This window comes from Haematobia irritans, chromosome 2, assembly GCF_050003625.1.
Source record: "Haematobia irritans isolate KBUSLIRL chromosome 2, ASM5000362v1, whole genome shotgun sequence".
Lineage (NCBI taxonomy): Eukaryota > Metazoa > Arthropoda > Insecta > Diptera > Muscidae > Haematobia > Haematobia irritans.
The window spans coordinates 121,256,602-121,284,423 of NC_134398.1; the positions used below are offsets into that span (position 1 = coordinate 121,256,602).

The following is a 27,822-nucleotide window of genomic DNA, read 5'->3' on the forward strand; positions in this document are numbered from 1 at the left end:
CAAAACATCTTTTAACGTTACCGCTGTACTTTTCTAAATAAAATCATTACAATAACATCGTTAACAGTGAATTGCGTATTCCATTCGTTGAAGCTTTGACTACCATATATTTTGGATCTTCAAATATTTAGAATATTAAGGAAAGGTACTATTCTTGTTGCAAAATGTAGTAAACTCTGGAAATTGGAAAATTTCCCTGCATTTGTAGAAAAAATGAAAAATCTGTCCTTTTTTCCCTACAGATGTAATTTAGGAAAAAATCCATACAAAAAAGGATTTTTCCCTACGCATGGCATCACTGATCCAGAACATCGTTGCACTGGTGTTCTATCCAGAACATCTCATCAGTGCAAGTCGCGCCGATCTTGCCAGATTGTGTTTTGATAAATTGACGCTTCATTGATTCACAATAGCACTTTATTGTGACTAATTTATCGAAAAACATGTAATTCAAAGTGGTATAGTGTCATAAATAATCGCAGCAGTAAATATTTATTACTAATTGGAGCATTTCATACATTAAAAATGCAAGATTTCACTTCTTTTCTGTAAAGTACATAATGCGTTTTACAGATTATCAGTTATTCCGGACGACAGTGCTCGTGTCGAACATATCCCATATATTGTGCACATTATAAGTTAAGCCCGAAGGCATAATCGATACTGCTGCATGTTTATGGGATCGATAACACCTTTACCGATTATTTAGTCATCGCCGACAAGTCGTATCGATCCGACACACTGTAATATTCTTTACAAGCACCGACATTCCGTCCGGAATAACTGATAATCTGTAAAGCGCATAATGCGCTTTACAGATTATCAGTTATTCCGGACGACAGTGCTCGCGTCGAACATATCCCATATATTGTGCATATTATAAGTTAAGTCCGAAGGCATAATCGATACTGCTGCATGTTTATGGGATCGATAACACATTTACCGATTATTTAGTCATCGCCGACAAGTCGTATCGATCCGACACACTATAAGATTCTTTACAAACACCGACATTCCGTCCGGAATAACTGATAGTCTGTAAAGTGCATAAAGCGCATTACAAACACCGACATTCCGTCCGGAATAACTGATAGTGTGTAAAGCGCATAAAACGCAGCTACCACAGATATTTAGTGACGATTATAGACACTAGCATCGGCGGCCCAGCAACAGTTTCGCCGAAGAGACTCCGTTCTCTATATTACCGGCTCGAACCAGCTGATTATGGCATTAGTTATCAGTATTCTCCGATTTGCTCTGTTGTTTTATTCTAATTGGCGGAAGAGGTTTCGTAGTGTTTCTCCCGATGTTGTTTCATTAATTCAATTAGCCATAGAAATTGGAAGTTAGAAATTTTGGAGCTATGGCACATTTAACAATTATTTTGAATGGTTTAATATCATTGGGAGCGTATGGAATGGCCGTACGAATAATACCACGGTTCCGAGAAATGTTCATAAAGGCAAATTTGTTTGGGAAAGATTTGTGCAAACGGGATCAAAAGGAAATGTAAGCATACGTAAGCGGTCATGGATATAGGCAATGAGTTAATGCATATATTGTTTCCAGACCAGAGTCTATGGGAGTTTTAGTAGGATGTGTGTTTTTGGTGGCCATGTTCCTGTTTATACCAGTCCCCTTTACTTTGGAAGAATCAGCTGCCATGGACTCAGAAACCAGAAGTAAGCCATCAACATTTCCCCACGAAGAGTTTGTGGAATTGATAGTTGCACTTCTATCAATTTGTTGCATGATTCTCTTGGGATTTGCTGATGATGTGCTGGATCTGAGATGGCGCCACAAACTGTTACTACCTACAATAGCCACGTTGCCTTTACTAATGGTTTATTATGTGAATTTTAACTCCACCACCATTATTATGCCTAAATTTGTAAGAGGTCTAGTGGGATATTCTCTGGATATTGGTAAGAAACCAATTCAACAGCATTTGTAAAAATTGTAATTCATATTTTTCATAAAGGTATTCTTTACTACATTTACATGGGAATGTTGGCTGTTTTCTGTACGAATGCCATTAACATTTTGGCTGGCATCAACGGATTGGAAGTGGGCCAATCTTTAGTGGTTGCAGCCTCTATATTGGTTTTCAATTCAATTGAATTATGTTTGGGCCATCAAGTTGCCGGTCATAAATTTAGTATATATCTGATGTTGCCTTTCTTAGCTGTGTCATTGGCTCTGTGGAAGTATAACAAGTAAGTAGGTGCACATTAATTTTAGATAACGTATTCTTATCAGTTATTGATGAATTGTATGTATGCTGGTGGTAGATCCCATTGTTCTAATTATACTTTGAGAGCATATCAAATGTAGCACATTGCCTACCTATTATGTAGAACATGCAACATTCTGCAACATATTCAGTAATGGTTTATTCGCTTTACGGTAGACTAAGATAAGAACTAAAATCATGTAATGGATTGTTTTAATTTATTAATGGGATTAAAAATCCATTAAAAATTTCAGCCTATTTGATACAATTATTAACATGACACTATTGTGGTAATTCAGTTAGTTGCCCTTGCGATCGGTAGTGAAAAAAGTTGGCTCCTTTCAATGAAGAAAAATATGATTAATTTGATATTTATAGAAAATTTATCGTCATATCTAATTTTTACGTATAAGAGACTGAAACGTTTGAGAATATTAAGAAGTGAAATGAAATTTTCTGTCCGTATCTAAAAAATTAGATTGCATTTATCATATAACTACAATCAAAGACTTGTTTTCAATAGAAATGTAGTTTATATTTGTTTAGTTATGCTCGAGATTATTAGCAAAAAACCCATTTTATTGTTTTTTGTGGGTTGACGTTTATCCAATATTTCGAGACATCTTCGATGTTCGTCTTAAGAGAAATTTATTTTATTTTATTTATTTATTTTATTTATTCATTCAATATAATACAAAGGCCTAGTGGCCCAAATGGTGTATTACACAGTAATAAATCATAACCATAGGCTTCAGAATAAAAAAATTAATATTAAAATCCTTAAAAATATTTAAATACACATAGAATACATTTATCTTATTAACTAAAAGTATTGTAAGGCGTAGAAAAATAAATAATGACACCGCCATTTCCATGAAGCTCCGTTAGGTCTTCGTTAGCTAACGAACTTTTAAACCGTACTATGGACATATCTGCCATCTGCTATATATTCCATATATCAGTTAGGAACTTAACTGCTGAAAATTTTTCTGTCAAAGTTAACCGGAAAGAAGATATTTGCAAATTACTTTCTGTTAACTGGTTAAAGCCTAACGGAGCTACTATATAAAATGGCCGTAATAAGTGAAAACCCAAATAACTTTCTTACCACTGAGTACAATTACAACTGAAAAATATCAATTTCTAATAATCCTATTGATATTTTAAAGTTTTTTTGTTTTTTCACAATATTATTTCGCATATCCTCAATCTCCATGTAGCATGCAAAGGCTGGTAATATCTTTTAGGGATACATTCTGTTAATAGGACCACTCGATTAATCTATAATTTAATGAACTCTAGAATGCATCTCCAAGATCCTACACTATACTTGCTGCCATCCATTTTACTCCTTTTTATAAAGAATTTTAATTAAATATTAATACCCAGTGTACTGGAATGTTTTTTATTACATATTTTAAACAAAAATAATAAAATATATTTAAAAAAAATGAATGCTCAATTTAGATTTGGAACTAAAAATATGAAAGATAGTATCATTAGCGTAGCTAGACAATTTTTCTAAGGAGGGCTATATCCCCCTAGCTAAAATTTAATAGACTGAACTTACAGGTTCAATTAATGTTTTATTTTATAAAAATGAATAAAAATTCAGACATCAAGATAACTAGACAATTAATATTTAATAAAGCAACTAAAAGTAGTTCCACACTTTTTCCCAGCAAAAAAAGGGGAGTTGTTCTAAAGGCATAACTTTACAAGTACTTCCAAAAATTTCCCCACAAAGAAGTTAATTATTTTTAACTATACAGGAAGTTTTTTAATTCAGTATTTTATAGCTCGTTTTTTTTTATATTTTAATGGGAAATTATTGTTTTTTTTTTCAAATAGGTTAATAAGAATTAATAAAATGGTACAAATTATTCATATTAGAATGCCAAATCCATTCTAGAAAAATTGATCATTTTTGAAAATATTCCAGGGCAAACGTTTCAGACAAGCATTAAAATACATTAAAAATTATATAAATTTTCTATTTGGGAAAATATCACAAAATTTTTTAATTCACATTCAAAACACTATATTCGAATGACACCTTAAGAAGTGATGCAAATTCAGTGCAACGGCTGTTGAAACGGTGGACATTTGTCCTATGACAGATTCATATTACAGTTATCGCTTCTCCGCCAATTTTTCAACTAATTTTTTAGCGACGCTTTATTTTATTATGCATTATTAATATACATTTATGAAAGAATGGTTTTAACATCAATAACTATTTTTTAATTAAATTGACTAAAAACCAGACTAAACAAAATAATAAAGGAGCTTTAGATTTTAAACTAAACATAAATTTATGAACTTAAATCATAAGCCCCCTCCCCAGAGGCCTTCGCTGCGCTTATGGATAGTATACTATAAAATCTTAAAAAATGGTCTTTTTCAAATTTTTGAATAATCGATTTTTCCACTACGGCAACAACGGTTGACTTATCGTACTTTCGGATTTTTCAAATTTTTATCGTCTCTTCGCTTTCTGTGACTATTAAATACTTGATTTTTGAGGATATGATTGGTTATATGAAAATGTGAAAAAATAGGAACAAAAAAGTATATGTGTAAGTATCGTATCCATTAGTTGGATAATTCTCGTAGTTTAAATATGAAATGAAGATATCAAATCTCGTTGCTTACATTAGTTAATGTTTAAGTGCAAATCCCCTTAATTTTAAGCTCACTTAGGCTATTCAGTCTATAGTGATAGCACATTAACTAAAAGAATAACTATTATATATATCCACTTTTAGTGTTTTTATCTTTGAATCCGCCAATTATTTTATACTGTTGAACACTCTTGGTTGTTCCAAAACATTAGCAGATAGTTTAAGTTAATATTTCCAGGTTCGTCAGTAATCTGAAGCTTAAGGCCCCAAAATTCACTTACGCCTCACGCAAAATGCATTACACTCACACAACACACAACAAATTTTTTTCTGATTCAATCACCAAATTAATTGATCCAATTAATTTTTTAATTGAAATGCCTTCAATTACGAAAATGATAGTATCAATCACAGTTTTAATTGGGCATCATTGACTTAATTAACTTAATGTTTCTATCGTGATTAAAAAGTTAATTGTATCAATTAATTTATTAATTGAAAAAATTTTCAACTTCAATCAATTGGTAATAATAATAACCTGTGTACCAAACAGGCCTAGCAGGTAGCGACCCGTTAATGCAGATATCAGGATATCCGATGTCTTTGAAGCACTAGTAAATCTGTGCCGTTTAAGTTAATATTGGACCATATTTGCTTGCTGTCTTTGCAGCCCTTGCAATTTTCGCATCGGACATTCGTCATTTTATTTTTGTATTTATTTTATCTATCTATCCACTGGAATATGTAGATCTTGGCATTGCTAGCTCATTTTCTATTGATGTTTTTTATTTATTTTCATATTGCTCATAATTAATGTGGAAAATAGTACTGTGATTAGGTAATTTTTCCGTGATTTTAAGTACCACTTCTTTTGATTATACGCCAAAACCGATTTCTCCTGTCCATCTTATTTGAAGATATCGGTATAAAAATCTATATAAATTTTCTGTTTGCATCATGCTTTACTGATCTGATCTAACACCTTGTCCATGTTTTTCCCGATCATAGCGAAAATAGTCGTGCTGCCGTTGTTGCAGCTACCTGTTTGGCCAATATGTCTAAAGGCAATATAACCAATATACAAATACAAAATACATTAAGGGAATTTTTCCATTCTTATTGAGTGTGCTTAACCTAATGTCTAACCACTAATGTATAATATTCGATTTTTGATCCCACATTGTCTTTATTGCCTTTTTGCACAAGTACAAGGCTACCGGGCCTTTTTCCACCTTTATTCAGTATTGAAAGATTGAAAGTAAACTTTTGTAAAAATTTAAATGTCAAAAAGTAGGCTATTCTAAATATATTTAAGTTAAAAGATTATTTTTGCAAAATTGGAGTAAGTTTAAAAGCTGATCTGATTACTCCTTTTCCAATTTTAATTTCGTGGCCAATTTCTAATTTCACACAAAAAATTATTTACTCCTAGAAAACAAAGTAAAAAATAGCGCATGTAATTATTAAATTACATATGTATTAATTAAATAAAATTATAACATGTATGTTGTTGAAAGTGTTTTTTCTATTTTTCTCTAAGTGTAATAATACACTCATCATAATATCAAATCCTCATTTTGTATATTTTGCAACCCTGAGCGCTCAGTTACTTCAGGTGTTTCTATTTTAAATCAAAAATATCTATCGAAATTGTGCTAATTTGTATCACTGTGTTGGTGGGTGTATGCATATACTTCTATTGCAGTTAAGATATGGAGTATTTGTTACGAATAGACTGACAAAGTGTAATAAGTAAAAACAACATAAACATTACAAATCAGCTGGACTACCAGCTGTTGATGACAGACTCCCACCCACAAAATATAGTTACCATGCTGTATTGAAACGACCCCCAAGTGCTGACGACAGACACTGCCACCACCACCACCGTTTCGTTCACACCAATCCTCACCCCAATAAATATCATATGATACTCAGACGAAGAATGTAAAACGAAAACCAACCGAAAGAAAATTTGATACAACAACTGATTCGCATATAGAATGTAGAGCTCTTCGTAAAAGGAAAATCGTAGTCTAAAGGAAGATATAAGCGAAATGTAAAAAGTGTGTTCTTTTCTTCTTTATGACTGCACACACCCATGTAGTGTGCTGGAAAATTTAAAAAATTGTTCAACAAAATCTTAATTGGAAATGAAATTTCAATAAAAAAAAAAAAGTTGATAACATTCACTCTAAATGCATCTTCGTTTGAGTAACGCTCCGTATCAAAATGGGTGTGATATGGAGGGACAACATTCGTCATCCAAAGATACAATGCAGTTAATTAGACAGCCTGTGTCTGGAGGATGTCTTCATCAGAACCAGGCATTCGTAACGAAAAGAATAAAACGACTATTCCTATGGTCAATATTGCTTATACAATTTGGATTTATATTGTGTTTTTGGCTGCTACAATTTGGTCTAAGTGGTGGTAATCTCAAAGATGTTTCCGGACAAACGCCAGTCAAAGCTGCAGAAACTAATCGAATACATTTTATAAAGTCTTCACAAGCTTCTAAAGAGACTAGTAAGGAGAATTATGATGATTCGGCTAAAAAAGTACAAGGAGTTAGAAATTTTCAGTGGCCTTCCAGAGATTTTAAATTTCAACAGGATTTCGAATTACAACAGATTACATATAATTACAGCGATGCCGAAAAAGTTATGTTTGGTGAGCCATCAATATGGTGTTTTAAAGAAGGCACAGTCAAAGAAACCCGATCATCGAGGGACTATGACTCTGGCATTTGGCCAGACATTTGCCAATGTCTACCAGAGTGGCATGGTCAGGATTGTGGCCAACCGGAAATAATATGGCGTGCTTTAATGACAGCCAAAATGCCTTTCAAATTACAAAATCCAACGCAGGATGAAGCCCACCGTTTGGTCTATATGATCGAAGGCAATTTCTTTAGCATGGACTTGATGGAATTACAAATACAAGCCGTCACAAAGGTTGTGGACTACTTCATAATTTACTATAAACGTAGTGTTGTAAATATTAAGGAACTCAAAACTCTTAAATATAGACTTAGGCAAAATTTGCCCAATCATAATTTTATGATATACCATTGTAAACTAGCATCACTAACAAATTGTTCCTCGGCGGAAGTTTATCGTTTATTTCGCCACCAACAACTTTTGAGCAATGCCATAAAACCCACAGACCTCTTCATTTACACCGATGATAGAACCATATTGGGTCATAGAGCTTTGAATTTCCTCAAATACTATAGTTCCAATATACCTTTGATAGAATTTCGTGTAAAATTCATAGTATACGGTTTTTATTGGCAACATCCTGATTTAACTAAGCTCCATGGATCGATAAGCTCCTTCCAGCATATAGATAATTTCAACTCAGATCCTTCACAATTGAGCTTCATACATCTTTCCAGTACGTCAATGGCAAATCGTCAGACAATCGTAATGGGAGATCTGAATCACTTTGGTGGTTGGTTTTGTAAATATTGTCAACAACCAGATGAAATTATCAGTGAATTGCAAGCACTTCAAAATCCCTCAAATATAACGGCAAGCAAGTCAATTGAAAAAAATGCTATAGCATTCCCGACTGATAAGAAACATTCGTTACACATCGATGTTAATTATATACAAAAATTAATATCCACCGGTGTCTACTTGAACGATGGTAAAACTCAGTTACTAAAAGTTCGCCGTTTTACGGAAAAATATTTTGCACCAATTTATGCCTCACAACAAAGTTGGAAATATGGTCATTTATTGGTAAATATTTATGAATCCCTAGAAGATTTGTTGGCTGATGATAATGAAGATGAAATGTTTTAGTTAAGATATTTTAGTAAAAATTAAATATAAGACAAATATTTTATTTGTTATGTAAATATTTAAGAGAAAAAAATATCACCAAAATATTTCCAATTAAAAAGTTAATTGAAGTTGAAAATTTTTTCAATTAATAAATTAATTGATACAATTAACTTTTTAATCATGATAGAAACATTAAGTTAATTAAGTCAATGATTGAAAATTTTAAAATTTTTAATTAAAAAATTAATTGATACAATTAACTTTTTAATCAAATTCGGAAGACTAATTCAGTCAAAAAAGTGCTGATTTTTTTTTTAATTTTTAATTAAAAATGTATTTCAAACAATCATTTGTTAATCCAAATAAAAACTCTAAGCCAATTCAGAAAGTAATTAAAAATAGTTACCTTTTTTAATTAATAAATTAATTGAGTTTTGCAATCAACATCAATTAAATTTTTAATTGAATCAATTAAAAAATTAATTGAAATTTGCTGAAAAAAATCAATTAATTTTTGAATCAAGATTTTTTTCTATGCCTAATTAAAACTGTGATTGCTACTATCATTTTCGTGATTGAAGGCAGAGAGTGAGTGTGTGGCTGATAACTGTGGATAATGTTTTTGATGGTAATTGCCAGTTTTTCAAATGTTTTAAATTAATTAACTACAAATTGTATTGAAATTGAAAAGTTAACAGATACAATTATCGGATAAAACAATTAATTGATTTTTGAATCTAATTCAGTTTTGCAAATAAATTTTAAACATTTTCGAATTGAATCAATCAACCAATTAATTAAAAATCGATCTAATTGCATCAATAACAAATGTAATATGGGTTTGCGACCTAATCAACAGAATTATTAATTGGACAACAATTTAAACTATGTTAATTCTTTTAGTTTTGTACGAGGTCTAAAAGAATTAAGAATTTGAGCAACAGGTCGATTGCCAAACAAAATAAGAAATGAATTTCAAAAAAAAAAAACTGTCATTGATACAACCACAAAGATTGATCGTTAAAGTCGATTTTTGCCACAACCGTTTTCGATTTTGATGTTTTCAAAAAAATCAATCAAATATTAAGAAATTTCAGGGATTCAATTCACGGATTAATTGAACCGAAAAATGTTTTAATTGAAATAAGAAATAATTGATCCAATTTAAAAATTATAGACAAAATTCAATTAATAATTTAAAATTTTATTTGTTTTTCCAATAAAAATCAATTAATTAAATATTTAAATTAATTGATTTTTTATTTTTACGTAAATAAATTTCAGTAATAATTAAATTTTAAAAAGTCAACCTTTTGATTCTGATTAAAATCACTGATTCACATAAAAATATTAACAATATGTTTTCAATTAAAAAATTTATTGAATTGGAAAAAATCTCAATCAAAAGATTTATTGATTCAGTTAATTTTTTAATCAAAACAAAATTTAGTCACAAAAATCACTTATATTAAATATTTAATTTGTTAAATTTAATTGGCATCAATTCAGTGATTGAAACAATTTCAATTAAAAATTGAATTAGATCAATTAATTTCGTAATTGAAATCAAAAAATATTTTTTCTCATTCTCTTTTCTTAGCGCCGAAATGTGCAAGTTTTTCTAAATATTTTAATTTTTGAACATGTATATTATTGAATTATTTATCACCACTCAACAAAAAAAGTAAAAATAACGAATAGAGATTTATATATATAACATAAACATAAGAAGTTCCTTAAATAAATTTGCAATTGTATATATAATAGATAAATGTTTATAATTCTTAATTATCACTCATGTCATCATTATGTAATTTATTCATTGTGCCTGCTAATTAACAAATTCATTATTACCTTATTAAAATTACTTAACACTATAACAAACTATTTGGAAAGTTAAAAATATCAGAATAACTGCCAAGTTAGTATAATTGTGGAATAACTCCACTTAAAAATTGGCTACATATTTTTATTTAATAATAATTGAGGATATAAGCATTCAAATGTTGTAATCATAATAATTAACATAAGTATCTTTCACTGCGACTAATGTGGAGTAGAAAATTAAGGCTGAAGAAAATATCACAATGCCAAACAAAGCATTGAGTTATTTAACAATCATACTAACCTATGCATATACGAAATTAGATATGTGATTATCGTATGTTGGAGACAATAGGAGGATATATTTGATATTATGTAATCGAATTCCTGAATTTCATATAAGTTTGCATAATATTTTCAATAAATTATGCATATGATAAAAATATGTGAATGTTATCAAGATTTCTGAATCCATTCATATTTGCGCAAAATTACCACCTTTTACATTGAATCGGTAAAACCAGAACCAGCTGTAAGATGTAAGATATTTTGGTTATATCCCCATATAACCACACTAAATAAAAGGGAACCCACCATGGTACAATTGTATATAAGGTGGCCTCACTAGCCCAAAAGTAACAACAAAAATATAACAGCACCTCAGCACAATGTCATTAAAAAGTAAATAAACAAATACAAAAATATTTGTTTGAATTCTGTGTCAACCATGAGAAATGTTTATTAATCGCGAGGAAATACATTTTGAGTGAAAAACATTGAAATGTGTGTAAGATTTTTGGAAATTTTCACCATTTTCCCGTTTGTAACACAGACAACATTTGGGCATTTCTCTTTGTATTTAAGTGATTTCCGAATTTCAATTTAAATTTGTAATAACAACGAAATGTACACAAAAGTCAAAATGTCAACAATATGTTTTGACATTTTGATGAGCCGTTGAAAGTCGCCTATAAATAATTGTACCATGGAACCCACCAGGAAAGAAAATTTAGATAAATTTTAGAAATTTTCTTCTATTTCAAAAGGCAAGTAACTTCATATTTTACTTTCGAGTAGGAATCGCACGTATAAAATATGTTTCACGAAAAAAGTAAAAACATTTTTAAAATTTGCAATTTGAATATATTTTCAGGCCAAAAAATTGAAAATACTCATGTTTGGTACCCAATATATTCCCATACACTCAAAAAAAAGAAAATAAAATTCTTGGATCCGAATAATAATAAAATTCTTGACCTTCCCTTTAAGATTTTTTGTATTTGTGTTTTTTATTATTATTAAATCTCGCACAACAAGAATATAGAATTCTTATAATTACAGTACGAGGATAAATTAATGGGAAATTAAAAATTTTTGTAATTCAAATAGGTTAAGAGCAGACTAAGAATTAATAAAATGGTGCAAATTATTCAATTTTGCCAATTCATTAACTGCATTAAAATTCATAACAAAAAAATTAAAAATTATTTATTTGTAAAAATATTACAATATTTCTTAATTTACAACCAAAAAACTGAATTCGCTTCACACTTTAAGAAGTAATGCGAATTCAGTACACCGTCTGTTGAAATAGTGTACATCCGTTCTATGAAAAGCGCACGTTAAATTCATCACTTCTGCGCCAATTTTGCACCACTTCCGGGTCCAAAAAGAACATTTTCACTACACACAAAAAAATTTTTTTCTGATTCAATCACGAAATTAATTGATCCAATTAATTTTTTAATTGAAATGTCTTCAATCATAGAAATGATAGTATCAATTAAAAAATTAATTGAAGGTCAATTAAAAAATTAATTGATCCAATTAAAAAAATAATTGATACTATTAATTTTTGTGATTGATTTTTGTTTCAATTAAAAACTTTGTTGATTCAATTAAATATTTAATTGAATATTTTTTAAAACTCAACTAAAATTTTAATTGGAAAATTTTTCGTGAAATTTTTTTCTGTGTACTTTTTTGGCGACACTTTTTCACGTAAAAAATTTTTCCTTAATTCCAAAAAAAAGAACATTAAACCAAAGATGCAAAATACTTAAAATAACTTTGCCTATATTTGAAACGTCTATCAGTTAATTTAAAAACGACTTCTTTCTTTTAATTAAAATATCATCTTTTTAAAGTAATTTGTCCTTTGCGTGTCCTAAAATTTAGGTAGCTTAATCTTTCATATGAAGTCAATATTCTTTTCAGTGTAAAAACGAAACGAACTTTCAATCTCCTATTTCTGTATGTCGAACGAAAACCCAGGTGAAAGGAAAACTTTCACTCGAATTCGAATCAATTTGCGTTTTTCTGTTTTTGAAATTTGGCTTCGTTCATATGAGAATGCATTGATTGCACTAGTTTACAAAATATTTTTTTTTTCATGTACATTTGATAAGAGGTGACTTTTCTTAAGTATTTTCATCTGCTGAAGGTTAACATTTTTATGGAACAGTTTTTGAGATATCCCGTTAATATTTTTCGTCCTTTTTCCACTAGACAAATCATATCTCGAGCTAGAAATGTCTGAGTATATTGTTGTTGGTACTTGAATGTAAGGTATTGAGGTGACGAACAAACGTATTGGAATAATTGGATCTGTGATAAGTTAAGTGGTTCAAAATATATCTAAAAAACCGTATTTTACAGTGACCTTCATTTTCGAATTCAGCAGGTGAAAATACATAAAAAAATCACCTCAATCACATTAAATTTACATTTTCAGTGTAAAAATGAATATTTTCAATTTCTTTTGCCTGAGAATTGATTTAAATTTTAACAATGTTTTTAACATTTTTCTTGGCACATACTCTATACGTTCGTTTTTTACTCGACAAGAAAATAGGAAGTGATAGTCAAAACAGAGGAAACAAAATCCATTTTCTTTCATACGAAAGAAAGCTTTCGTTCGATATACATCACAAGTGACTGGTTGGATTGGATTTTCGTGCGATTTAATTTAAATTAATTTGACTATTTTGTAATTTCGTAATAATTGACATATTTTTCGACAAATTCAAGAAAATTTATTAGCACTATTTAATTTTTTCAGTAGTTATTTCATATTTTGAAGAAAAAAATTGGAGTTCGAAAATGCAAAATTGTCTTTAGCGCCATATCAAGTTCAAGATGAACGCATTTTAGGTAAAATGTAAAAGTTTTAGGAAGTTCTGAACTATTTTATGGGAGATACGAATTTAGTAAAACTTTATGCTTCATTTATAATTTTTTCTCATTTTTAGTCCATTTAACTAACGTACAGAAAAATTATTAAAGTAAAGGAAATTTTCTTATGTTGGGAAAATTTTAACTACAACGTTTCAATTTCCATGAACTAAAATAAAGTTAAATTTTCTTTAGTGTCCCTTTTTTGAGTACATGTAGTCAAAAAATACGTTTTTCTGTGTATTACAAACAAAAGAAATAATGTATTGTACAGTGCTGAAGCGCACAATTAACATATATTCAATATTTTTGAATCTTACAACTTCATTTTGAACATTTCACGTACTTAAAATTTTGAATATTCCGAAAGACTCATTAACGTGGACATTTAATCTGCATTGGACTGCTTTATGTTGTTAGTAAGCCAAACCACTTGTTGTTTTTTCTGTATACAATTAAAAAAAAACTATACTGATTTCGCATTTAGACCAGAGTTTTTGTTTTAGCAAAATTCCTGTGAAGTTAGTTTAGTTTATTGTCCAATTATTGAATTAATATCATCTAATAATTGGAATAAGTAATTTGTCAAAAAAAAATATTTGCTTAAAATTACGGAAAACGTTCAAAAAAAAAACTTCTTAACGTCCGGCAAATAAGGACCATTTATTAAAATTCCATTGCCTATTGTCTCTATTACATATCTGTAACCGAATTTGTTTCCATTGACTATAGCTTAAACCGCTTTTATAACAATTTATCACACATATCATCATAATAGTAATGCACAGAAAAAAGATTTAATATGAACGAATGGAGTATAATACAAAAAGACTAATATATCCCTAATTATATATAAGAGAAAATAGTAAAAAATTTATATATTATTATATATTTTTCAAATGTTACATTACTCTTGTCCCTCAAATGTTTATCATCTAAAAATTATTTATTATCAAATATGAATTTCTACTTATATTACTCAATTTTTTTATGCATTCATGAAAGTAAAAAAGAAAATTGACGGAATTAGAATTTCTACAAACAAATCCAAAATTATCTAAAATAATTTAAATATACATTATACATCGTTACGCTCAAGCGAAAAAATGTAGTGGTTTCCACAGTTTATTTTTGCTTAAAAAGGAGAAAGTGGTCTCATATTCTTCAATTGTTTTGCCTAAAAAAAGTTTGCTTTTATAGCAACGAAAAATGTTTGATTGAACCCATCTGACATCTTAAATGATTATACCTGAATAATACAAAAACATCGATTTTTTTTAGAAAGAGAATGGCTCCTAACAAATTTCTTTAGTTATTTTTAAGTGCAAAATTGATTGATGCAACTTGAATCTTCACGAAATAATATATAAAAACATGAAATAAAACATTTTATTTTGCTATCAAAGATTGCCAAAATTTATATGAAGTAATCAGGCGCATTAAGTTGGTATTTTGCCATGCCTTTAAATAATTTGGTGAAAATCAATTTTTTTTGCTATTATTAGAATAATTTCTTAGAGTGTAGATTTACATATGTACTCACTCAATCAACCATGTTTACATATTGTTAGGTTAGGTTACAGAGGATGACACCAATTCTTGAAATTGGTTTTCACATAGACCATATTGATCCATAGTGATTTCCCATAGTTGTTTCTTTCTTCTTCATTCTCTATTTTCCTCTGCCAGGATTAATCATATTTGCGTTTTTAATTAAATTTTGTAGGTCTTCCATCCCGAAGCCTTGATGAAAATTCTCTTGTCGTCCCATACCAATTTGTTTTGCTCGCTCACAGAGGAATATACATGTTTTCCAATGCATATATGCATTGGAAAACACGTCCGCCTGTAAAATACTGCTTTATATAACTCTATGATTTCCAACTCTTCACAGTAAATACCACTGCTAGGGCATTCAGCTATTTTTGGTCCATCCGTATAAATGTTCAGATCTCTAACATGAATGCGCCTTTTATTCCAATCCTTTATACTTGGAATAATTGATTTTATCTAGCCCTTATATACATGCCGAGTCGCCATATAGTCTGTCCTTGTATGTTGCCCAATTGAAGCAACGAGTTCTGAACCTCTTCAGTCTCATGAGTATCACCTTTTTCTTATAAGCAGATCAATTGGGCAAATTCCCATCAATATTTCCAGAGCTGCGGTGGCCGTTGTTGCACTAGTTTTAAGGGCCGTCCTGTTTATTCTGTTGAATTTCTGTATATGATTCCGATCGTAATGGCCCACCAGACGTGGCATCTGTAGCTACTGATCTTATAACTGCTGTAAAAAGCCAGGGAAAGAGGGATGGTCTCATTCTAGCTTTTGGCATATATACAATGGGAGACTGGAGTCTAAGAGTCTCCCAAGTATCTGTCCAATTTTGAGAAACTCGATCTTGTTCTTTATATCCTGTGATTTTTCTTCTTCTAATGAAGATGTTGAAAACCACATTATTTTCGCGATTACTTTTCCTTAAATAATCAAAATTATAAATGAAAACAAACATATTCCTGTAAAGTTAATTTATCTGCTTTAAATTGAACTGTTTTAATAAAGTAACCGCGAAATTTTCAACGCGAAAAGCGAACATAGTACTGAAATTAAACCACAGTTCCTTGTCTAGTTTGATAGAATTTGCAAAGCCTTGCTCATTATATCATAGATCGTGTCCAGAGTTGCCATGTTTCCGTCAACTTGGCCCCAAATTGGACGCTTTCATCCCCAAAAACTCCCAATTTAAATTAAAATACTTGATAAAAATTCCGAATAAATTATTGACAAGTTTTTAAGAAGAAAAAAAAATACAGAAATATACTCTTCAGTATAAATTTAAATATTAAAAAATAAAAGGTTTGGTCGATCACAATGTATTTATAAACGAAAATTTACTTCTAAATACTCAAGTAATGAAATTGGGTTATAGATGAACATGAAGGAGAACCAACGACAACATTTAGTCTCGAGTCCTCACAAAATGATTTAATAACTATAGAAAAATGTCGAGCTTAGTAAAATTGTAAATTAGCGCTTGGGCCCTCAAAACAAAAAAATGGGAGCAAAGGGTTCTTTTTTAAATTTTGACTATTCTCAGTTCTTCTTTTTTTAATAATAATGTATAAAATTTATTGAAATTCCCCACCAAACCCTCCAGGCCCCATTAACGAAAAAACATTTCCAATTTTGGGAAAATCCCCAATACTGGCAACACTGATCGTGTCCAGAAATTTGCCTGACACCATTATAACAATATCATCCGCATATGCCAATATTTTTATTCCCTTATTATGCAGAAAAGTGAGGATTTCATCTACACACAAAAAAAAATATTTTTAGCCTTCAATGACGAAATTAATTGATCCAATTAATTTTTAATTGGCATTTCAACCAGAAATGATAGTATCAATTAAAAATTAATTGAAAGTCAATTAAAAGATTAATTGATACTAATATTTTTGTCATTGATTTTTGTTTCAATTAAAAAATTTGCTGAATCAATTAAATTTTTAATTGAATATTTTTTAAAACTCAAGACTTTAATTGGAAACATTTTCGTGAAATTTTTTTCTGTGTACCATGAGTAACCAAAGTAAAGGCGACAGCACACCTCCACATGATCCATTTAATATTTATTTGGAGCTTTTAATGGCCAAATAACACATAGTTTATTTAGTGAAAAAGTGTTTATTACGCGAGTTCAAATCATGATCCTGAAATCAGAAAAACATGTTCTATTATTTAATAGATTGAACTCGAAGCGGCGACAAAAATATGAATAGCACGAATTAAACCCACAAAAATAGTATTGGACCCGTTAAATCGATTATTTGTTAGGGAATCGATCCCATAATTCATCATAAGGGGAATGGAGAATAAAATTTACAAAACTCATATTATGTTAGCCATTTCGTTTGTAACACATCGAAATATGCATTTCCCACCCTATAACGATTATATAAGAGACAGTGAAAGAACCAACATTTAAAATATAAATAGCCAAAATTGTAGAAATATACACTGAGCAAATACTACATTATATTACAGCAAAAGAATTGTGGAGATAGGGTAGAAATGATGATAATTTGCACTTAAGAATTACCTAATTGCTAATGATATTTTTAAGAGGATGTTTTTACCCTCCATGAAATGGACTATTTTACTTTTAATGGAAACATTGTGATTTGTATTTAATTGTTTTCTAGTTTTTTCCCATAGCATTTGTTAATTTCCACACCAAACCAAATCATTATAACGACTTAGTAATTTATTTAGCAAATTATAACAATTATTATGTATGTATATCCTACCGAATTAAAGAAAATAAAAGTCTGTATCGTTTAATCTATAGTAAATGATTACTGTACCATTTGTGTTGGTCAAATAAATTTTGTGTAATAAAATACAAAGCAATATTTTTTATTTAATATATTTTAATATTGAATATGGTATATTGGGTAATCAAGAAAATATTTTCCTATTTTGTCCATAGATGTCTGTGAAGTCGTCTATCTCCAGTGCTATCAGTCACATTGTATCGTAAAATAGGTCTGTTTACTTATTTTTCCAGTAAAAATTTGCAAGAGAGTAGAATTGAATTTTATTCTCTTTTTACTAAAATTATAGATATGTACGCGAACGCCATCAAGTACCAATTTACATCTTTTCACCCAAAGAAGGAATATGATTACCTCAAACCTGTTTCAAGATCAAAAAAATTTTACCATTTAACATGTTCGCCAAACGAAATTTTAGATAAATAAATATCGTTTCCCATTTGCTTTTCGCTGTAATGAAGTTTGTTTGGAAGAAGAGTATATACTTCTTGTGATAATCGTTGATTCTTTTACAGAATGTAAAAATAATTTCACAAAGATAAGTCAAAGAAATTGTTTTTAATTTCCTGGCTAATTGTATCTTTCCTCACATATTTCCCACTTCCACGAGATTTATTTAGTTCTTAGAACCTTTTTCTGTAATACAATGTAGAAGAATTTTTTTGATTTTATAGTTTTTTTATCTTTCGCCTGGGTCGAACCGTGGACCATACAGTTTGTAACCCACACTATCAACTGGGCTACGTACATGCAAAAAAATAATTCTTTCCTCCCAAACGAAATTTTAGACAAACAAATACAGTTTCTCATTTGCTTTTCGCTGTAGGGACGTTTGTTTGGAAGAAAAGTATATACTTTTTGTGATAATCGTTGATTCTTTTACAGAATGTAAAAATAATTTCATAATGAATAACTCAAAATCTTTTCTGGTTAATTGCATCTTCCCTCACATCATTCTGACTTCCACGGTTGTTTGTTTTAGTTTTTATTTACCATCTTTGTCTGTAATACAAACGATATAGAAGAAATTAATCGATTTTATTTTTAAATTTTACCTTTTGCCTGGACGGAGAATCGAAACGTGGACCACACAATTTGTAAGCCAACACACTATTCACTGGGTTATGTAGCTGTTTTGTGATCAACAGACAATTATCGCTATAGCCATCAACGCACAAGCAATGCAAACAGTCAAACAGTTTATGGCGCCTACGAGCCGATGCAAAGAAACTTTATTTAACAAAAATATACCTGTTGACCGCTTTCTTAAAAATACAACTTTATATAATATAATCCAAAAATGTTCACAAGATTTCGAAAAGATGTTCGGGATTATATACTGCAATATTAAATTTGTATTCTTATTAAAGTCTTAAAGTCAGAAACGGACAGTGCCTGCTATAAACGAAATGGACTGTGATTTTGGAATAACAATTAATTTTTTTATTGAAAAAATAATTTTGTAACATAACAAATTTTTTGGTGAAAACAAGTAAGGAAAGTCTAAAGTCGGGCGGGGCCGACTATATTATACCCTGCACCACTTTGTAGATCTAAATTTTCGATACCATATCACATCCGTCAAATGTGTTGGGTGCTATATATAAAGGTTTGTCCCAAATACATACATTTAAATATCACTCTATTTGGATAGAATTTGATAGACTTTTACAAAATCTATAGACTCAAAATTTAAGTTGGCACAATTGGTGGAACACAATTTTAGTAAAAACATATGGGAAACATTTAAATCTGAAGCAATTTTAAGGAAACTTCGCAAAAGTTTATTTATGATTTATCGCTCGATATATATGTATTAGAAGTTTAGGAAAATTACAGTCCTTTTTACAAGTTTTCGACTAAGCAGAGGCGATTTTATAAGGGAAAATGTTGGTATTTTGACCATTTTTGTCGAAATCAGAAAAACATATATATGGGAGCTATATCTAAATCTGAACCGATTTCAACCAAATTGGGCACGCATGGCTACAATGCTAATTCTACTCCCTGTGCAAAATTTCAACTAAATCGGAGTAAAAAATTGGCCTCTGTGGTCATATGAGTGTAAATCGGGTGAAAGCTATATATGGGAGCTATATATAAATCTGAACCGATTTCAATCAAATTTGGCACGCATAGCTACAATGCTAAATCTACTCCCTGTGCAAAATTTCAACCAAATTGGGGTAAAACTCTGGCTTCTGGGACCGTATTAGTCCATATCGGGCGAAAGATATATATGGGAGCTATATCTAAATCTGAACCGATTTCAATAAAATTTGGCACACTTGACTATAGTACTAATTGTTCTTCTTGTGCAAAATTTTAAGTAAATTAGAGTAAAACTCTGGCTTCTGGGGCCATATAAGTCCATATCGGGCGAAATATATATATATGGAAGCTATATCTAAATCTGAACCGATTTCTTCCAAAATCAATAGGGATCTATTCTGAGCCAAAACACATACTTGTGCCAAATTTGAAGACGATTGGACTAAAACTGCGACCTAGACTTTGATTACAAAAATGTGTTCACGGACAGATGGACAGACGGACATCGCTATATCGACTCAGGAGCCCACCCTTAGCATTTTTGCCAAAGACACCATGTGTATATCTCGTCTCCTTCTGGGTGTTGCAAACATATGCACTAACTTATAATACCCTGTTCCACAGTGTGGAGCAGAGTATAAAAAGTTTGAAATTTTCTAAGAATTTCAAAATACTCTTAACAAAAGAACAACGTTTTCGATACACGTTTTTTCTTTGCGTGTACTTACCTAGCTTTTTTCTAAGAAGTGTTATTTTGATATTCAAAGAAAAATATTTTTTTACATAAACGATGAAATAAACGAGATGTTTATTTCATAACTAAAAGGAAAATTTGCATAGCCAAATCCAATGTTATAGCCACCCATACGAATTCTATTTTTGTGATCTTGAATCGACGTTTGTCTGTGGGCGTAGACCTTATATTTCATGTGGGTCCAATGGAAAAATAAGGATCGCATCGTGGAGACATAACACGGTTCGGAAACTTTCCAGTTAAGGTTTCGTTGAGCGGCACGTAGCGCCAATTCTTTAAACGAAGTTTCTTTAAAATCGTCTTGTGTATGCATTACACACTCGTCTACACACAGTGCTGTTCAAAATATTTGCAACTAGCCCTACACTCAGAAAATTGAACGTCGTAACTACAAGTAAATTCCATAATATTGAGTAATTCAAAATTTTACTCACAGTTAGTTAAATTTTACTATTGATGAACAAAATTAACTCAGTGGAAGTAAATTAAACTTATGACCATTACCAGCAAAATGGTTAAAAACTCCCAATGAGTTCGTAAATGGACTGAAGCAAATATAATAATAGGGAATACATATTTTCTCGATCGTACGAAGAAGTTTCTCATCGTTACTGAACTTTTACTGTGCAATATTACGAAGTCTAGTTGGACACGAAATTTCCATTTTTTGTATAAATAAACTAACAATTCTAACTACCGTTAAGTGAATCTATTTGTAGACAATAGTTCGTCTCCGAAACATGTGCTCGTGTGGTGTTTCTAAAAATAGACACCCTTGACTATATGTGTTAATGAATACATGCAGCCAAGCAAGAAAAGAATAAACAAAGTCAAATTTGGTTTTTGATGAGTATAAGAGCTAAGTGGCACAGTGGATAGTGTGTTTAGTTAGAAAACTGATGGTACGCGGTTCGATCCTCCGTCCGGACAAAAGGTAAAATTTTATAAAAATGATAAAAATAAAATCTAATAAATGATTCTAAAGGATTTGTACCACAGAGTAGTAAGTGGTTTGTACTAAGTATAATACGACATGTAGAAATGGGGATCCTCCCCCTTGAGGTCTCCTTGCTCCAAGTCACCAGGTGGTCTAGGAAATCCAGAACGTTAATTTCTTTCGTTTTTTTTTAATTTTTTACTTCTGAACAGTTAAATTTGAACTTGACAAAAGTTAAAACAAATTACCAACCTATAGGAAAATGTTGCACTTAACATATTATGGGTACATGCTTCTTTAGCGACATACGTAGTTCAATATTAACACTGGTTAGTTACAAATAACTCGCTAATGGCTTCACTCTTTTCTGAGTGTACCATGAACTTGATATAGGTATATCTCCCATAATAATTATTTTATTGTTTAGCTTCCACTTAAAAAATAATCTTTGTGGAGTGGTATTTCCAAATTCTTAATGGGCAAATGAATTGGTTGTTATAAAATATTGAAATTCCCTGAAGGTAAGGAATCGTATGATTCGACCTGTTCAAAACATTTGCAACTAACAGGTTGGCTGATAAGTCCCCGGTCTGACACATAGATAGTCGCTAGTTTAAATGCATATTATTTTTATATAGTACCAACCTTCAAATGATTCGTGTCAAAATTTGACGTCTGTAAGTCAATTAGTTGGTGAGATAGAGCGTCTTTTGTGAAGCAACTTTTGTTATTGTGAAAAAAAAAAATGGAAAAAAGGAATTTCGTGCTTTGATAAAATACTGTTTTCTGAAGGGAAAAAATACTGTGGAAGCAAAAACTTGGCTTGATAATGAGTTTCCGGACTCTGTCCCAGGAAAATCAACAATAATTGATTGGTATGCAAAATTCAAGCGTGGTGAAATGAGCACGTAGGACGGTGAACGCAGTGGACGCCCGAAAGAGGTGGTTACCGACGAAAACAGCAAAAAAATCCACAAAATGATTTTGAATGACCGTAAAATGAAGTTGATGGAGATAGCAGAGGCCTTAAAGATATCAAAGGAACGTGTTGGTCATATCATTCATCAATATTTGGATATGCGGAAGCTCTGTGCAATATGAGTGCCGCGCGAGCTCACATTTGACCAAAAACAACAACGTGTTGATGATTCTGAGCGATGTTTGCAGCTGTTAACTCGTAATACACCCGAGTTTTTCCGTCGATATGTGACAATGGATGAAACATGGTTCCATCACTACACTCCTGAGTCCAATCGACAGTCGGCTGAGTGGACAGCAACCGGTGAACCGTCTCCGAAGCGTGGAAAGACTCAAAAGTCCGCTGGCAAAGTAATGGCCTCTGTTTTTTGGGATGCGCATGGAATAATTTTTATCGATTATCTTGAGAAGGGAAAAACCATTAACAGTGACTATTATATGGCGTTATTGGAGCGTTTGAAGGTCGAAATCGCGGCAAAACGGCCCCATATGAAGAAGAAAAAAGTGTTGTTCCACCAAGACAATGCACCGTGCCACAAGTCATTGAGAACGATGGCAAAAATTCATGAATTGGGCTTCGAATTGCTTCCCAACAAGAAAAAGTCGCCCCAGCGACTTTTTCTTGTTCTCAGACCTCAAAAGGATGCTCGCAGGGAAAAAAAATTGGCTGCAATGAAGAGGTGATCCCCGAAATTGAGGCCTATTTTGGAGAAAAACCGAAGGAGTACTACCAAAATGGTATCAAAAAATTGGAAGGTCGTTATAATCGTTGTATCGCTCTTGAAGGGAACTATGTTGAATAATAAAAACGAATTTTGACAAAAAAAAATGTGTTTTTCTTTGTTAGACCGGGGATTTATCAGCCAACCTGTTTTCTTCATAAAGGGCATTATGTTTTGTATTTTTTACCTGAAATAGTTATAAGGATCTATAAGAGAATAGATAAAACGTACAAAAAGGCACTGTAAGAATATCGTTAAGTTCATTGCCTAATTTGTTAATAAACTGATCGCAATAGGGCTTTATGCCACCAAAAATAATAAACTTTCTTCCAAACAAACTCTGTACCGCGGCAAGAAGTTTCCAAAAGAAGTTCTTTGCATTAAAATTTCGTTTGGGAAAAAAGTATTTTTTTTTTTTTGCGTGTACGAATTCTATCTTTGAGGTCTTGAATGGAGGCGTGGGCCTTAACTTTCACGTGGGTCCAGTGGAAGAATTTACAAGATATTAAAGCACAATATCTCCTTGGTCAATTAAGGTCACCTCCTCGAGTAAAATGCCATTTGATTCGTTCGGCGGCACGTAGTGCCCTCTTGTTTACAATGCACGTTTTTCTGATCAATACCATCCCACTCAGGGGCCAAATCACCGCAGTCGAAATCGAGTACTTCGTCATCGTAGTGTAGTTTACGCGGATCACCGCAGTCGTTATCGAATTGTTTCTACTCGAAGTTGAACACGATAGGTAGCATGCTATCGAAAACGAAGTATGTAGTGATTTTTGAGTAGAAAAAAGGTAAACAAAAAGAAAAAGGTTGGTGAAAATGTAATTATTATTCTATTTTGGCAAAATACATTTAAGAAAATATAATATTACTTGCATTTAGGGAAACGGATCAAAGAAAGGAATGCTCAGTAGCCGCTTCAAAAAACTTATTTTTTCAAGAACATATTTAAAAGTTTCTTTTGACAGATGAAAACGTCTTTTAAAGGGTGGTTAAATTGTAAGGGCCGATGTTGAATGTGAACCACACCATGGAGAGATACACAATCCAACAACGTGTTAAATGGTTCCAAGAAATGGCAACAATGGATGATCAATTTTCGAAGAAAATCATCTTCAGTGATGAGGCACATTTTCACCTCAGTGGATTCGTCAATAAACAGAATTGCCGCATTTGGCCGAATGAGAATCCAAGTGTGATTGTCGAAAAACCAATGCACCCACAAAGAGTGACTGTTTGGTGCGGTTTATGGGCTGGCGGCATCATCGGGCCGTATTTGTTCCAAAATGAGGCCGGTCAGGCAGTTACTGTGAATGGTGTTCGCTATCGTGAGATGTGTTTTATTCAAAATCAACATCGGCCCTTGAAATGTTAACCACCCTTTAAATCTATGGTTGTTAAAAACACAATTAGTTAAAAGCACTCACTTCAAAATAGAATCACTCTACTTCAGGCAATGCTAAAGGACTGCTTTTGTCACGAATATTTTTCCTTATTAATGCCACTTTGTACTCATCCTCTGAATCCGAAGACGAGGAAAACAAAAAAAAAAAAAAACAATATATATACACATATATTTTAACACACAAAAACAATATAAATATCTCAGAAATAACATAATTTGATAACAAAAAATTATTTTGAAATTCTTCTATCTTCCAATTTCTTATTACCATATGTTTACAGCAATGTAAAAAAAGTAGTAGACAAAATAAATTACGATCGAATGCGGTGATCCAAAAATTTAATGCGATCGAAATGTTTCTCTATACGAAACAGAACTCGATGACGAATGCGGTGATTTGGCCCCAGACCATAAAGAATCTGTTGATCCAAGCTCAGTATGATCAAACGACCCCGCCTGACCATGCCGTTGGGACTTGTCCGACAAGATGATTTTGTGACTGCAAGATGTTCACCATTTTTAATGAATTTTAATAATTTCAATGCGAAATACCGAGTGATTCAAAAAACATATGTATCTTTTTTAAAAACTTTTGTATCCCAGTAAAAACTTGGAAAAGTTTTTAAGCACTCTCAGTCCATTTTTTTCCAAATCCTACGAGTTTTAGAGTTTACATATTTTGGCAGTTTTCAGCTTTAAGTAGATTAACTAGACAGATTTGTTCCTTCGTTCCTCATTTTTTATTCATAAAAAAAATAATATATCAAGAAATAGTGAGAATGTTATGCCTTGGTCTGATTAAATTTGAATTAATGTTTGGACGCAACACGTTCAACAGCGTTTGTGGTTGGATGCGCTAAGGTGTCCTCTTATGGTGCCAACATACCCAGGTTCAAGTCACGGTCGGAGCGAAAAAGTTTTTCAAATTCTAGAAATTAGATAGTGTGTATAAACAAAGGAACAATATAATTTCTTCATTCGAGTGAATTTCTAAAGCAATGCTAACGATCCGAAACGGTTGCCACTCGAGCCAAAACTAATCTACCTATATTTAAAGAAAATTTTACCAAACAAAAAACCTTATTTTGCAAAATATTATTTCTATCGATAATTTGGTAACATTTTATTTCTATAGAAAATTTTTAAAAATTTTATTTCCCCAGAAAATTTTGTCAACATTTTGTTTCTAGAAACTTTTGTCAAAATTTTATTTCTATAGACAATTTTGTCAACATTTTGTTTCTAGAAACTTTTGTCAAAATTTTATTTCTATAGGTAATTTTGTCAAAATTTGATTTCTATAGACAATTTTGTCAAAATATTATTTCTATAGAAAATTTTGTCAAAATTGTATTTCTATATAAAATTTATTTTATTTCTATATAGAAAATTTTGTCAAAATTTTATTTTTATAGAAAATTTGTGAAGTACCTCCTATTCCTGTAAAAAATGTTGTCAAAATTTTATTTCCATAGAAAATTTTGTCAAATTTTTATTTCTATAGACAACTTTGTCAAAATATTATTTCTATAGAAAATTTTGTCAAAATTTTATTTCTATATATAAAATTTATTTTATTTCTTTAGAAAATTTTGTTAAAATTTTATTTTTATAGAAAATTTGTGAAGTACCTCTTATTCCTGTAGAAAATGTTGTCAAAATTTTATTCCTATAGAACATTTTGTCAACATTTTATTTCTATAGAAAATTTTTAAAATTTTTATTTCCATAGAAAATTTTGTCAAAATTTTATTTCTATAAACAATTTTGACAAATTTTTATTTCTATAGACAATTTTGTCAAAATATTATTTCTATAGAAAATTTTGGCAAAATGTTATTTCTATATATAAAACTTATTTTATTTCTATATAGAAAATTTATGAAGTACCTCTTACTCCTGTAGAAAATTTTGTCAAAATTTTATTCCTATAGAAAATTTTGTCAACATTTTATTTCTATAGAAAATTTTTAAAAATTTTATTTCCATAGAAAGTTTTGTCAACATTTTGTTTCTAGAAACTTTTGTCATCATTTTATTTCTATACCAAATTTTGTCAAAATTTTATTTCTATAGAAAGTCAAAGTTTTACTTCTATAGAAAATTTTGTCAAAATTTTATTTCTATATAGAAAATTTTTATTTTTTTATTGAATTCACTATGTACAAAAATAAATGTGCCTCAGCGCCCTTAAAATTTTATTTTTATAGAAAATTTGTGAAGTATCTCTTAAATAAATAAATACTTGACGATAAATAAATAAATAAATATTTAGGGAACATTCCTGTACGATTTTCTTTATTTTTAATAGACTTTGTACATAATTTTGTAATTATCCTTTTTTGTTCCTTTTCAGATATCCTTCACAGGTATTTGTGGGCGACACCTTTTGTTATTTTGCCGGTATGACATTTGCAGTCGTCGGCATATTGGGCCATTTCAGTAAAACACTTCTACTCTTTTTCCTGCCACAAATCATAAATTTTCTCTACTCAATACCACAACTCTTTAAATTTGTGCCTTGTCCAAGGCATCGCCTACCTAAATACGATCCACAAACGGATCTTTTGCATATTAGTACAACGGAATTTCATAAAAACGAACTCAATATTTTGGGTAAAATTATGGTCACTATATTTAAAACTTTCCGATTGATAACATGGCAAGAACTTCCAGACGGAAGGGTTATTACGAACAATTTCACTCTAATCAATTTTGTGTTGGTCGTTTTTGGACCAGTACATGAAAAAGTTGTAACACAAATGCTTATAGCCATTCAGGTGTTGTGTTCGATTGTTGCATTTGTTATCCGTTATCCTTTGGCAAGTTATGCCTATGACACGTAGTTGGAAATGGAGTAAAATGGCTTTATTGATAAAATCGACAGCTCCATGTTGATGTATTTGACTAAACCAAAACTGTGTTTACTTTTAGAGAATAATGTACTGAAATAAGTTCAATAAATTTCAAGAGACTTTCATAAAA

At 30.8% G+C, this 27,822-nt stretch overlaps 2 protein-coding genes across 2 annotated transcripts; both read left to right on the forward strand.

Annotated features, from left to right (window-relative positions):
* The first annotated feature begins 1,227 nt into the window (after positions 1-1,227).
* On the forward strand, positions 1,228-27,822 carry Alg7 (Alg7 dolichyl-phosphate N-acetylglucosaminephosphotransferase). Its single transcript, XM_075296028.1, has 4 exons — positions 1,228-1,509; positions 1,570-1,925; positions 1,982-2,216; positions 27,194-27,822. The coding sequence occupies exons 1-4, from the start codon at positions 1,364-1,366 to the stop codon at positions 27,681-27,683; spliced, it is 1,227 nt and encodes a 408-aa protein (XP_075152143.1). The 5' UTR covers positions 1,228-1,363; the 3' UTR covers positions 27,684-27,822.
* On the forward strand, positions 6,654-9,432 carry Mgat3 (beta-1,4-mannosyl-glycoprotein 4-beta-N-acetylglucosaminyltransferase). Its single transcript, XM_075296027.1, has one exon. It carries the CDS (start codon positions 7,056-7,058, stop codon positions 8,667-8,669), a length of 1,614 nt encoding a protein of 537 aa, XP_075152142.1. The 5' UTR covers positions 6,654-7,055; the 3' UTR covers positions 8,670-9,432.

Coding starts and splice junctions, on each gene's coding strand:
- Alg7 (XM_075296028.1), top strand. CDS start 1,364: ATGGCACATTTAACAATTATTTTGAATGGTTTAATATCATTGGGAGCG. Junction 1,510..1,569: donor AAACGGGATCAAAAGGAAAT/GTAAGCATACGT, acceptor TATTGTTTCCAG/ACCAGAGTCTATGGGAGTTT. Junction 2,217..27,193: donor GCTCTGTGGAAGTATAACAA/GTAAGTAGGTGC, acceptor GTTCCTTTTCAG/ATATCCTTCACAGGTATTTG.
- Mgat3 (XM_075296027.1), top strand. CDS start 7,056: ATGCATCTTCGTTTGAGTAACGCTCCGTATCAAAATGGGTGTGATATG.